The sequence below is a fragment of the Rhipicephalus microplus genome, chromosome X, assembly GCF_043290135.1.
Source record: "Rhipicephalus microplus isolate Deutch F79 chromosome X, USDA_Rmic, whole genome shotgun sequence".
Lineage (NCBI taxonomy): Eukaryota > Metazoa > Arthropoda > Arachnida > Ixodida > Ixodidae > Rhipicephalus > Rhipicephalus microplus.
The window spans coordinates 117,510,774-117,525,007 of NC_134710.1; the positions used below are offsets into that span (position 1 = coordinate 117,510,774).

Consider the following 14,234-nt stretch of genomic DNA (forward strand, 5'->3'; position numbering starts at 1 on the left):
GCACCAAGCACAGGACCGGGTTAACTGGCGGAACATGGGAGAGGCCTTTGTCCTGCAGTGGACGTAGTCAGGCTGATATTGATGAGAAAGCCATAAGGAAAGAAGTGCGTGCAATTGCAGTCTAACCCTGTCGTGTCACAAAATTGTTTTTGCAGAAACATTGTGCATTGTACGTCTGGTGTAAAAACCGTGCTGCGGCGTTGTCACGAATGAGTTACGTGTTTTAATCAGTTTCACCTCCCTCAATTAATTGTTGAGCTTAACTTCCCTAAACCACCATATTTTAATGAGACGCCATAGTGGAGGGCTCCGGAAATTTCGACCATCTGAGGGTTCATTAACATGCACCTCAATCTAAGCTCATGGTCCTCGAGCATTTTTGCGACCTATAGCAATCTACTGCCTCACTGCAACCGTGCAATCTTGTTCAGAGCGCGCGAACAAGTCTGCGGTACGCAGTCCGCCCCAGACCATCTTGCCGAATTTGTCTCTTGCTTGCGCGACGAGTGGCTTCACTGCACAGCTGTTGAGCATAATGGCGGACCTATGCGCAACTCCGCTCTCGAAGGGCCTGTTCACGCGCTACTCGCACAGCCACAGCACACCTGCCGAGACGTGGATAGGCGCATCCACGTGTTACCTGCCGGGACACTTTCTGCACCCAAGTGGTGGGTGAAAGAGCGTCGCCGATTAGCTTATTAGATGTGAAGCATCTCATGAGCGAGCTTGATCCGGTGGCGTCCCCGCTCCACTGTGCATACTCTCTCCCTCACTCTCCTCTCCGACGCTCCCCCTCTCTAACCTCCTAACTCCAAAGCAGGTAGTGTCAGCTAGTCTACGCTCACTCCCTCCTCTTTGTCTGCCTTAGGCATACCTGCCAAGTCTGCCGAATTGTCCGGGAGACCACCAAATTTCGACCGTTTCTTTAGTTTGTACGGTTGTCATGAAAATCTCCCGGAAATCGAAATTTGTGTGATCTGGCCGCATTGACAAAAATGCAGGTCAATCCGCTTCAGGTTTTTGCGAACCACGGCAAATACGAATTCGTGAAATTCCCCAGTCAATTTCCACTGTGTCCATTGGGCCAAAATTCGAATGTTCCGAACACTTTTCCTAATAGCGTAGGTGATATGAACTTTAGTTAGTAACGAAACCGTCGAACGAAGGCTGAGAGCAGCATGCTCGAAGCTTCATATGTACGCGTACGACCAGCGCACGCACCGTCTTCTACAGTGCATGTGGTTGTCTTTTTATAGTGCGTGTGGTTGTCATTGCCATAACCGTGGTCGTTCTTGACAGATCATGTAATGCGACGACGGAACACAGTAACTGACAGAACTCCGAAAGTGTGCGCGCGTCTAACGCTCGACCAGTCAAAGCAACGCTACTTTCCGCAAACTCCCGAACGAAACCGTGGCTGATGCGATCATAGATGGCATAAAACGATTTATTTTTGAAGGCACATGCGCAGCCAGCACACGCAGGTTGAAAACGGAACCATTTTTTGCCGCAACCGCTGTGCACAAAACCGCTGTCATGGTAACCTGATAGCGATCTACGAGCTCCGAGGGCACGCGGCTAACACAGAGGTAGATTGAAGACAGTAAAGACGTAAAAAAGGCTAGAAGCGTTTTGGTGTTCCTGTCAAGAGTCTAGTAGCTAGCAAAGCTTTCACTTGTGCTTTTATGGCAGCTAGCTGCGCCATCCCGTCTGTTCACTAGATTTACTAGTTGGTTTTTATGACATGAAATTTCGAGAGCACCTTCGTGGAAAACCCTACCCTCATGTGTTCGGCCACTCTACCACTTTCGACGCGGCCACCCGCCCACGCCAATGTTTTTGAACGGGGGGCGGAGTCGCCACACTTCCACCACGGGGTCCCTTTGCGCGTACACGGCCGCATTTGCACAAGCTATAAAACAGCAACAGGGATGCTTGCGATTAGGACCCCCTTTTCTTTTCGCGCTTGGGATTGGAACCCTTCTCCCACTCGTTTTTCTCTATGTATTTTTTTCTCTTGGTGCTAATAAAAAGGGCGAGGGGAATATAATTTCAGCGGAACAGCCCCCCCCTTTACGAAAATCTCCTGTATTAGGAATCCTTGATCTTTAGGCATCCCTCCCCGTGGCGTTTAAACCCCCGTTGTGCAACGCCGACTCGGGCAGCGTCTACTAGCGAGTTCCTTGATTGAAAAGACCGACTGCTCGCGCTGCACTGCCGTTCACTGGCCACCATGTGTACAGAGTGCCCCAGCTATATTTAGTCAGTTCAAAAATATGCTGACACACGCAATAACGACACGACCAAATGCATGTTGCTGACCGTTGTCTGGAGTGAATCGGACTATTTTTTTGTGTTGTGATGAATTGTTTAATTAGACCCTTTTTACTAACTTCTGAAGGAAGGAAGATGGGTAAAAAAATTAAATGAGGGAGTTGTAGATTGGTTTGCAAAACAACCAATTAGACAGTAGACATAGGCTCAGCTGAGCCTATGCTGCCAGGAGTACTCTCCCCTTTACGCGCTCCGAAGAGTGGTGCAGCACGACCGGACGACATTGTCGGAAACCGTCCAGCGTCGCCACTCGCAGAAACATGGCAGAAAGCCAACGCATCACTTAGCGAACTCGTGCCATTGGGCCTATGGGGCACATCCCCGTACAGCAGCAGGAGGTGGTTGGCAGCCCGCGTTTATTTTGCAAGGTGCCAGAGGGTACTGGTCCACTTTGTTGCCCTCTCACTGTAGCCACTGACCCTCCGATTCCTGGTCAGCAGCGTGATCCCCCCCCTCTTAGCCGCACAGGTATCGCAAGACACCCTCACGTTGCCCATGATGCACCACGTGGAGGTGGAGGGGGCTCTGAGGCTCGAAGTGTTGCGGCTCCTACTGGGCTGGATTACATGGGCACGCAACAACCCATATCGTCTCGGCATCTCTGAGCCATGAATGAATTTGAATCATCATCGAACCAGCAGCGAGGTTCCAAAACCTGTTCCACGGCCTCCTAATTGGCTGGATTACAGGGGCTTGCATGTTCCCCCGTCCACAGCGGTACGTCTTTGAAACCTCTCGAAAGAAAAGCAATCCCATGCTGAGGCCTCCTAGAAATTGGATTGCATGTGCTTACCAAATCACCCAGCCTACCCAACTGGCCAACCATAAAACCAGCAGGTAATGATGGAACTCTTCCTTGGACGCACGCCAATTATAATCGGTTCATGACCGCATCCACTCAGCAGCCGCAGCGGTTATAACCATAGTTGCAGCCCAGTCGAGACAGCAAAATCGGGCAAATGCTGCTATGATCGTTCATACGCGGAACGTTAAGGAGCACTACAATCATCGTGCGCACTGGCGCGCGAGTGGGCTTGTCATGTGTTTTTTTGCATTTAGCAGGCATTCGCAGTTGGTCGGGAAACACTAAAAATTAAGATATAAAGCTCAAAACTGTCGAATCGAACGCTTTGCAAACCGATGAACAACTTTCTCATTGGAATGTCCGGCTCATTTACATTGCTTAAAAAGATAAGTAATAAAAGTGACCCAATTAGGCAAATAATGGGAACACAAAGAATAGGCTGACTCACTCCAGGCAATAGTCGGCAACATACATTTGATCACATCCTCATTGCGTGTGTCGGCATAGTTTTAAACTCTGGCTAGATAGCTGGGGCACCATGTATATAGGCACTGGATCTTGATATACCTCTAAGGTAGTGTTGGTGGGAGATTTCACCTGTGCGTTGTTGAACAATACAAATTTGCAGCATGCGTGTTAACTTAAAAGGGACTGCAAGTCTCTGTGTCCATTTGGGATCTTCTCTCTCTCGTTGCCCATTAGCAGAGATCGGAATGCTCCAGTAGAAAACACCGGTCCATCACAGCGTGCATTGCACCTCCCCAGGTTTTTCCCCTATGCAACGCTGCGATGAGCGCCAGCGTCAACGCCGCCACCAGTGTAGGTGTTAGCGCTGGCTGCTTCGCATCTGCACATGGATCTCTTAGCGGGAATATGGTGCAATTTTTGCCCCCCGTTTGGTTGGGACAGGTGTCTTGGCACGTGTGTTGCGGCTGTGCGGGTAGCGAGTGGACAGGGGGCGAGCCTCCACCTGCTTTGCCCCCACAACTGACGCTTCCGTAAACTCTGCATTGTCTTTCAAGGAAAGTGAGTGGCTGGTGCACGATGAATTCGCGCATCTGGCGTTGGGCTCATCTTGCGCTATCACAGGGTACCACAGCTGATGTGCTGTTGTTTGACGGCAAAAAAACAGTCGCACATATTTTGACAAATCTGCTTATTGGGCTGTAATTCAGTAAGAAATGAACAAAAAAGAAAGACTCCACCCTATTTGGCTAGGTTTGCATGAGAAGGGGAAAAGAGCTGGACAAATGACACAAAGACCGCATGTTCTTTTGTCTAGTTTTTGCTGCAACAAAGCGTATACTTCGTCGCAGCTTTATCGTGAACATATCGTCAAATCATTTTTTTGCATCAACAGTAGTCGTCGATTATAGGAAAATGTTTTCGTGCTTGGTGAAGTGTCTCAAGATGTCAACACCTTTAGATCGTGGCCGCGAGCGATAATTGGTGGTTCGAAAAAAAGATATAGGCGGGAGCGCGCTGTACAGCACGCTCCTGTAAAAGGAACGAAACGAAAGGTCACCTTTTCGAAAAACGATACCTCTCGCCCCATTAAAAAAAAAGGTGGGTGTCCTGCTGCACTGGGAATCGCACTCAGTACCTCCTGCATTGAGGCAGACCACACGAACACTGGTGCGGTCCCTTTGCTCATAGTGACATGGTCATCTTGTCCTTACCCGTGTCGCCGACATCCTTGCCGCACTCTTGATCGGCTGCAGTGCGTGAAAGCCCAGTCATGGGGTGCCTCGATGGGCACGCTCGACGCATGCAGCTTGTCGCCAAAGTTGGCCCTATCATCTGATCCCGTGTCATTAAAACGTCATGGAACTTTTTTTGGCTGTTTTGAAGTTTCTTTTTGGCCAATTTTGGCCTGCCAAGTGTTGGTTGTCAAGTGTGGGACCATTACCTTACTGCTGCACATTTTTTGGCATTTTCATTGTTTCGTAAGGCTGGCTGGTGTGTGTGCTTTTTTTTTTTTTTTTAAGGAAATGTAGTATAGGGTACCTCATGCACTACCCCTCTTCGAGAATCTTGCACGCCCCAATGGTGGAATTATCGGGAAGAAATGAGGGGAGTACTTTTGGTCTTCTGTAATCCAACTGTTACCTTGCTTCTGTTACCTTGCTTCGAGGGGAATGTCTCGGCAGAGTGGAACCAGTCGACGACGCACAAGTCCTGGACGTACCCGATGACACGCGCGGTCCCAGGTCGTGTACCATCAATGCTGTTTCCACTTCTGATTCGTCATCTGCTGATGTATTCGGCCCCTCCATCGCTGACAACCTTACGGCCGTACAGCGTTCCCAACTTCTGGACCTGTTGCAAGAATATCGTTCTTCTTTCGATGTCGGGCGAAGTTCTCTCGGTCGCACGTCCGTTGTTACGCATCGCATCGACACTAGTGCCCATCCACCTTTACGGCAACGTCCATATCGCGTGTCGCCTGCTGAACGTCGAGTAATTAATGATCAGGTTGACGATATGCTCCGACGCGATGTTATTCGGCCCTCGGACAGTCCATGGGCGTCTCCTGTTGTTCTTGTTGCGAAGAAAGACGGTTCTGTGCGGTTCTGTGTGGACTACAGACGGCTCAATAAGATCACTCGCAAGGATGTTTATCCACTGCCACGCATCGATGACGCGATTGACAGCCTTCATGGAGCCGATTTTTTTTCTTCTCTCGATCTGCGCTCGGGGTACTGGCAAGTACCCTTGGCTGACGACGCTCGACCAAAGACCGCCTTCATCACGCCAGACGGCTTGTACGAGTTCAACGTCATGCCGTTTGGTCTATGTAATGCACCTGCGACCTTTGAGCGCATGATGGACACCGTTCTGCGCAACTTGAAATGGTACACATGCTTGTGTTACCTCGACGATGTCATTGTCTTTGCTCCGGATTTCTCCACGCATCTCCAACGTCTGAAAGAAGTTTTCGCACGTGTGAGCAATGCCGGCTTGCAACTAAATCTGAAAAAGTGCCGCTTTGCAGCACGGCAACTCATCATACTGGGGTACGTCGTGTCCAAAGACGGCATTCTTCCTGATCCTGCCAAGCTTCAGGCCGTGGCCGAATTCCCCAAACCTGCATCTGTCAAAGAACTGCGTAGTTTCGTGGGCCTGTGCTCCTACTTCCGACGCTTCATACGGAATTTTGCCACGATCATATCACCGCTGACGAAGCTCCTTGGAAGTAACGGGCCCTTCAATTCATGGTCATCCGAGTGCGACGACGCGTTCGCGAAGCTCCGCCATTTGTTGACGTCGCCTCCCATTCTACGCCACTACGACCCTACAGCCCCAACGGAGGTGCACACAGACGCCAGCGGCGTAGGCCTCGGCGCTGTCCTGGCGCAGCGAAAACCCGGATTCCCTGAATATGTCGTAGCATATGCAAGCCGTACGCTCACGAGAGCCGAGAAAAACTACACCGTCACGGAGAAAGAGTGCCTGGCGATCGTCTGGGCTCTTACAAAGTTTCGACCTTATTTGTATGGTCGCCCATTCGATGTCGTCACCGACCATCATGCACTATGCTGGCTTTCTTCATTGAAGGATCCCTCAGGCCGTCTCGCCCGTTGGGCTCTTCGCTTACAAGACTACGACATCCGCGTGCTGTACCGCAACGGACGCCAGCATGCTGACGCCGACGCCCTCTCGCGCTCCCCTCTGCCTGAAGGTGATGTGCTCTGCTCAGTATCCACGGCTGCTGTTTCTGCCATTGATGTTGACATCATCGCTACTGAACAGCGAAAGGATAATTGGATCGGCACGCTCATCGACATGCTCTCTGATCCATCCGCAACGCCATCCACGCGTGCCTTGCGTCGTCAAGCTCGCCATTTCACCATCCGTGACGGCCTTCTACACCGACGCAATTACGACGCCGACGGCCGGCAGTGGTTACTCGTGATACCCCGCAGTCTGCGGTCAGAAATATGTGAATCCTTCCATTCAGATCCGCAATGCGCGCACTCTGGGGTATTCAAGACCTACCATCGCATTCGACAACGCTACTTTTGGCGCGGCATGTACCGCTATGTGCAGCAGTTCGTTCGCTCTTGCCTCACTTGCCAACGCCGTAAACCGTCAGTCCTCATGTCGCACGCCGGTCTGCAACCGTTACCTTGCCCTGACCGTCCCTTTGGGCGCGTAGGTATCGATTTGTACGGACCACTTCCTCTGACGTCGGCTGGTAACCGCTGGGCCATCGTTGCCGTTGATCATTTAACGCGATACGCCGAAACCGCCGCTCTCCCTGCGGCTACTGCGCGCGATGTTGCGTCCTTCCTGCTGCATCGATTTATACTGCGCCACGGACCACCCCAAGAGCTTCTCAGCGATCGAGGCCGTGTCTTCTTGTCGGAAGTCGTCGAAGCCATTCTGACGGAGTGCCATTCTGTCCACCGCAAAACTACTGCTTACCACCCACGGACGAATGGCCTGCTTACCACCCACCTACTGCTTACCACCCACAGAGACGAATGGCCTGCTTACCACCTACTGCTTACCACCCACAGAGAATGAGTGCATGACGTAGGCGTAGGAATGGCCCTACGTACCCGGCAATGCAATGACGTTGGTCCTCTGCGTAGACGAGTCTGCTCTGACGTTGTCAACAGTATATCACGTGACATGGCAAAAAATATTTAACACAACATGCGTAGTTTATGTATTTGTTGCTTTAAGAGAATAATAAAACATGAAATAAATAATGAGACGCAATAAAAATTATGCGCACTTTTCTTTTATTTTTTCCCGCAAAATGCTACGAGCTGCGAGGCTAATGTGCCACCGTTTCGCATGCGTTCGTATCTCCGCGGTCAGTGCATTGAGCAGACTGCTGTGGAACGCTCCTACGCGTTGGTGCACTCATTGTGCTCATCTACTCTACCGCATCTAAGCTAGCGTTTCCAAACCATCCCGAAGAAACAGGCAGAAGACCACAAAATAACGCTGGTCAACAAAGCAATGCTGCTCGCGTTCTCGGGGGTTGGACTTCTTTGGGGACGTCATGCGCACGTCGCCTCATGGTCGGGAGTTCGAGAGGGTCGGGAAGAGATTTGGCTTGCGAAGGCTACACGGAGGAGCGGCAAGGGTTTCGAGTTCGCCTCCTGTCATCCTCGTATTGCGCCGCATCAAAAAACCTGTTTTCTCTGCTCGTGATGAACAGATTCGAAAAATTTTTGTGGCAAAATGTCCCTCATAGGACACCCAATTACTTCCACTATCTAACTAAAATTCGGTATGGGGCCTGGTGAGTGGCCCTTTAAGAAATACAGTCGTTTATAGCTTGTAACACAAATCTGCGAACTCTAGGAAATCTTGTCCTCACGTTTGGATTCTTTTTGTTGTCGGTGATTTTTTTTATTTTCTGAAGGTATATACAGCTCCTACAGCTGTCTCCTTTTAAAGGAGTACTGACATGATTTTGAAGCTTCCCAAGAGACATGATTTTCATTTTTGTGATATGCACTATCCGTGCTCTCCACACACAGGAGTCCGACAACATGAATGGAATGGAATGAAAAAACATGAACAAAAAAGAATTTACTTGATTTTAAACTTTCCATAACCCAGCATCTGCAGGGTTGGATGCCAGCCACAACAGTCAAATTTCGCCGGAGGTGAAATGGTAAAGGCCCATGCACTGTGCGATGTCAGTGCATGTTAAAAGAACACCAGTTACTAGAAATTTCCGTAGTCTCTACCTGGGTGTCTCTCATAATCATGTCATGGTTTTGGGAAGTAAAACCCCAGATATTATGTTATTACCCAACATGTGCTAGCCATGCCTACCGCTATGGACGTTATGACGAGAGCAGTCAGTTCACTGTGTTTGTAATGTCTGCATCCTGCATGAGTTGGCAGTAATCACTGTCGGGATCACTTGACGGCAATTCACCCATTGTTGTTTGGGTACCACATGTGACTGACGCCAAATCGCAGACCTGGTGCTAGTGTTTTGCAAATTGGTCTTCCTGTGATGTTAGTCTTTTGCTGCCACGTCACTATGAAGCCACTCCTTTGATAGCGGAGCTGTAATTGCTTAAGGTAGCGGTGTTAAATATACATTCAAGCCATCCCTGTGCGAATATTGAAATTCAGGTCGGTACGCCTTCCGCTATTCATTCGAATGCAAAGCTTTGTATGCTTATACAAGAATTGAGCTTAGTTGTTCAAAATCTTACATGCAAGCTTTCTGTTTATAATAATTCACCTGATGACAAAAACTTCTTGGCAAAGCGAATAATATGAAGTTAACATGTGAAATAATAGTGAAAAAAGCTGTTGTGTTAAGAAAACATGTTTTGCATCCTCTTTAGTTCATTTTTGATGCTATTCAATTCGTATTTCGTTAAACTTAAACAATTGTCATTTTCGCATTGATATGTATAAGCTCTGAATGCCCCTCTCCTTCCTATCAATTTGAGAATAAATTGAAGAAGCTATTTGTATGCATGGATTGCATTCTTTAGCAAAATTGGTGTTTTAACTACAATTTCTTGTTTATGGCACAGCGCAACATTGATTTTCGGTAGGAAGGTGAAATGTTAACATTGGTTGCCCTAACGAGATATTGGCTTGTTATGGTGATCAAGTGCTCACTTTGGGTGACCGTATTGTGATGTGAGCAGTGGTTGTATCTGCGGTGATTGAAGTCAGATTGATTCCAGATCGGCCTTCGCTCCATGATTATATCGATAGCAGTTATATGAATAATTTTTTTTTGCTGATAGCAGTTATATAAATAATTTTTTTTGCTGTCACCGTGAAGTTCCGGATATGTGTATTTATATATGTAAAAAAAGGCATTAAAAATTGATAGACAATTATCCCAAAGCAATATACCAGGGATTTGAACTAGTAACCCCCTCATTCCGCAGGCTCCTGCACTAGCCAACACAGCCACTCTCCATGCTTGTGCTGGTGATATAAAGGCGGACTATTCATATGTACCAATTACCACTCACAGTACGCAGATCTTGGAACAGTGTATTTTCAACCACCAGCGCTTTTACATCTTTCAAATTAAAAACTGCCCTTGAGATGTGCAAGAAAAAGTGGTCGGTCTCCTTCTATAACACTCATCATATAAAAAAAAGGAAAAAAAAAGTACAAGGGGCACACAAGGCATCAGACGCCACCACATGGCAGCAAAGGAGTCATTCCACGTGCCGCAGTTTTAAGGAATAAAAAAGGAAAGTCAGACAGCGTAGGGTTCTGCATTGTGGAGATTTCCAGCGTGTTCGTCAAATACGAATGCGTAACAGCTGACAGTTGTTAGTTCACACTTGTCCTGTGTGTACTTCTGCATTTTTTTCGAGCGTTCATGTGATATTGTAATTTCTTGCTATTGCAGTCATTGCTTCGCCTTAGTGGCGAAACTGAGTTTTTTATCATGGAACCGATTTTTTTAGTGTTGCTTTAGAAGTCTTAATGCAACTTTTTTCTTTTCCAGGCTTCATGATGAAATTGAAGAATTCTACAGGTACATGCAGCCGACTCCAGCTGAGCATCAGATGCGGTTGGGGGTAATCCAACGGATAAAAGATGTTATCCTTGGTCTGTGGCCACAAGCAGAGGTGCCTTTTCAGCTTTATCTTTCTACATTTCTTTTTCCATGAGTTCTTGAATAGCAAGGTACAGTGTTTTATTGATTACCTGAAGTATACCTACACATCCAGTGTCAGTATTAATTACATTTACTTGATGTTTAATGCTAGTGCTGATAGTAAATACCCTGGCAATATGCTGCCTTAGAGTGATGAAAAATCATCTGAAATGTGCAAATAGACTATCAATTTTTTTGACAGGTTGGTTAGTTTAGTTGGCATGGATTTTAAAAGTGTATGGATTCGAAGTTGTTGGTTCAGCTTCATCTGTACTAAATAGTGCGAAAAGCGAGAAAACGAAAATAACCATATTTAGCACTCTTTCCTGTGTGTTTCTTTGTCTCCTGGTTTCTCGCGCTGTTTAGCATAGCTGGTATGAATGCATTAGTGGAAACTGCATGACATGATGGTACCATAGTGGAAGGGGGTACTGATGAGTGCAGGGAGAAGCATTAATCTGAGGGAGAGGGAGCACAAGCAATTTTACCAAATCCTCTAGATTGCATTTTCCAGTGCAATATTGAGGCAGGAAGCAAGAATGTTTATAAGGGCTTTGAGTGAAGCAGACAAGGGTGCATTAGCTTTTTTTTTTTTCATTGGGCTGTGTGAAAAGGAGCATGCTCATTGATACTGTGTGTAGCCAGAATACTTGAAACAACCCCGTTGATTGCATGTGTCCACGCCAGCACAGAACACGAGATTTATCACCATTGCAGTCTTAAATAAGTGAACGCCATGTGTGTGGTCGATTTTCTCAAAGTACTATTAAGGGCACTGCGATTCAACAGTGCATAATAAGTCATGGTTTTGTGATATTTTGTAGGCCTTATTTTAACAAAATAATTTCTATGCTGCGTGTACGCTGTCGCGAACAGAAAATTGTTTGTTGTATCAGAATTCCCTCTGCAACATAACCAAACACATTCGGCATTAAAGTGAACATGAACTTCTCGAGCAGATAATTAAAAAAATGCTTAAAGAAAAAGAAGCACCACATCACGAAAATCGCATGTTGCAGGTTTCATTCAGCTTTGGTTAACATTTTTAGATTCTTCGTTCAAGTTACTAGAAACATCATGCATATGTGCCAAAATAATTACTAGTAGCTGTTATCAAACTTCATAAATACAAACACAAAAGTTTTGGCATTACTTATTGAAGCCATATGGTTGAATCAATAAAATAAAAGTAGTAGGCTTAGTCATCGAAGACATGCGCATTGTGACTAATGCATTTAACATCTATTTCCAATCCGTCTTAACGCGCTCGGTTATTGCATTGGTGCACATGCCAGTAACTGACAATCGGAAGGGTGACTTCGAGATAACAGAACCAGGTATTCTAAACTTGCTTTTCTATATAGACACCAAGAAATCGCCAGGGCCAGATATACTGAATGTTTTTGAAATGATACGCACAGCAACTTTCTCCTTCTTTTTGCCGATATTTTTGAAATCGAAGCGTACAGCTTCTGTACTCTTCGATTCGAAAGAGTTAAGAGCCACTAGGCAATGCCACAGTGTCTACCTACCTGAAAACCTGGAAAAGTCAGGGAATTCATACCCTTTTGGAAAAGTCGGGGAAAATTCTGGGAATGTCGGAAAAAATCTGGCCTGGTCATAGAAACTGATGCCTGTCTGTGTGTCGGTCACAAAAATAAACATTATTATTGATCAAAGCTTAAAAAGCCACTCCTTTGGCTACAACTACAGTGTACATCAAGAAGATGCATGAAAAAGTAGAAAGCAGTGCGTAACTGTTGCTTTTTAGAGTAGACGCAAAAGGATACACATACCAAAGGAATGCCAAGTTAACTGATGTTTTGGCACCCGCTACGAGAGCCTTGTTCACTATAATAGCCATAAGAAAGGCACAGGGTGTTTAAGTACGCCTAAGTACGGGACGTAAGCACCAGGACTACATCGTCGAAAGCGTCCCATTACTCCTGTTCAGAGCTGCAGTTGTCTGCTGGTATTCCAGGTGCAGGCAGATTCAAGCTTTCCTTTAGCAGAACACGCTCACTTGACCAGTCAGTTTAGTGACCTTTAGATTCCATGTGTTTAGCGAAGGCATACGAGGTCACACATTGTTTCCTGGCGTCATTATATGTTTAACTCTTTTCTTGAGATCGGTGGTTTCACCGATGTACTGGTTGTCACAATTGTGGCAGCCTAAAGCATAAGAATTTGGAAATTTTCGCTTGGCAACTTGTTCTTCACATTGTCTAAAACATCCCTTAGCTCCCATGTTGGTGCATTCACTATTTTGATGTCTCTTGCTTCTACATATCGCATAGCATATGACTTTCCAACCACAACAGTACACTTGTCGTTAATTTGTGCATGTTTGTCTTGACCGTGATTTCGGCTCTGCTTGAAGGCCTTCTGGCTCAGATAGATTTGCCATTAGCGAAGGCTTGCCTAGCTATGTGATGCATTTTATTATTATTACTATCATTATTACTATTGGCGATACAATTGCAAACATCCTCAGCTACGCAGTTATTGCTAGTAGCTTGCATAGGGTAGAGTTGAGTAACTTGATCTAAATTTCTCGTTTCAGTTTCTTGAGCTGGTATTATTAAATCTGTGATTAGTTTCTGGCATTATGTTCATAAAAGAGTACACAAACGAAGGTAACCCGCCCGCATCTGTGATAAATCTGTGGAATCAAGGGAGCTGTTGCGACCAGACAGATTCCTTCTTGCCAGCACATATTTGAACGCTATCGCTTTAAACGCTACTCGTAGCTTTCAGTGCAGGCATCTGAGGACTTTGTCGAACTCTTAAGCGTCAGAGCCCAGAGAAATAAAGCATCAACATGCGTGTGCTCGTCATAGAAAAAAAAAAAGGAAAGGTATGTGGTGTGGCTCCGTTCTTTCAACGTTGTTAAGGTAACCCGCCCGCATCTGTGATAAATCTGTGGAATCAAGGGAGCTGTTGCGACCAGACAGATTCCTTCTTGCCAGCACATATTTGAACGCTATCGCTTTAAACGCTACTCGTAGCTTTCAGTGCAGGCATCTGAGGACTTTGTCGAACTCTTAAGTGTCAGAGCCCAGAGAAATAAAGCATCAACATGCGTGTGCTCGTCATAGAAAGAAAAAAAAAAAAGAAAGGTATGTGGTGTGGCTCCGTTCTTTCAACGTTGTTAGTATTGTCAACGTGTGGTGCACAAATCACACGAGTAGTATATAGCTTTTTTTTGCTGAAAAGTATATATTAGAAGTGTACAACTTAAGTGGGGATGCAAATCAATACTAAATACAGCAATTTACGTCGCATCAGATCCAATCCAATCCACATGCCATGTGGCCTGGGCTGTAACCATTATAGTGAACTAGAATATGCTTCAGTGGGGGAACCAGCCGGGCTCGGGCGTCCTCCTTTTACTCCGATGTCACGAGATGGTGCCACTTCCTAGCAGTTTTGGCTGCGTTGTAGGACTATCATGGACTCCTTCAAACTTACTGCTGC

General features: G+C 46.5%; 1 protein-coding gene across 3 annotated transcripts in view; it reads left to right on the plus strand.

The window, feature by feature from the left end:
- The window catches only part of LOC119176348 (terminal nucleotidyltransferase 4B), a 91,455-nt gene that overhangs the window by 35,126 nt on the left and 42,095 nt on the right, over positions 1-14,234 (plus strand). For all 3 annotated transcript variants that reach the window (XM_075877468.1, XM_037427580.2, XM_037427581.2), the window contains exon 2: positions 10,605-10,728. In XM_075877468.1, coding sequence (XP_075733583.1) covers positions 10,605-10,728 — 124 coding nt within the window. The remainder of the gene's footprint in view (positions 1-10,604; positions 10,729-14,234) is intronic.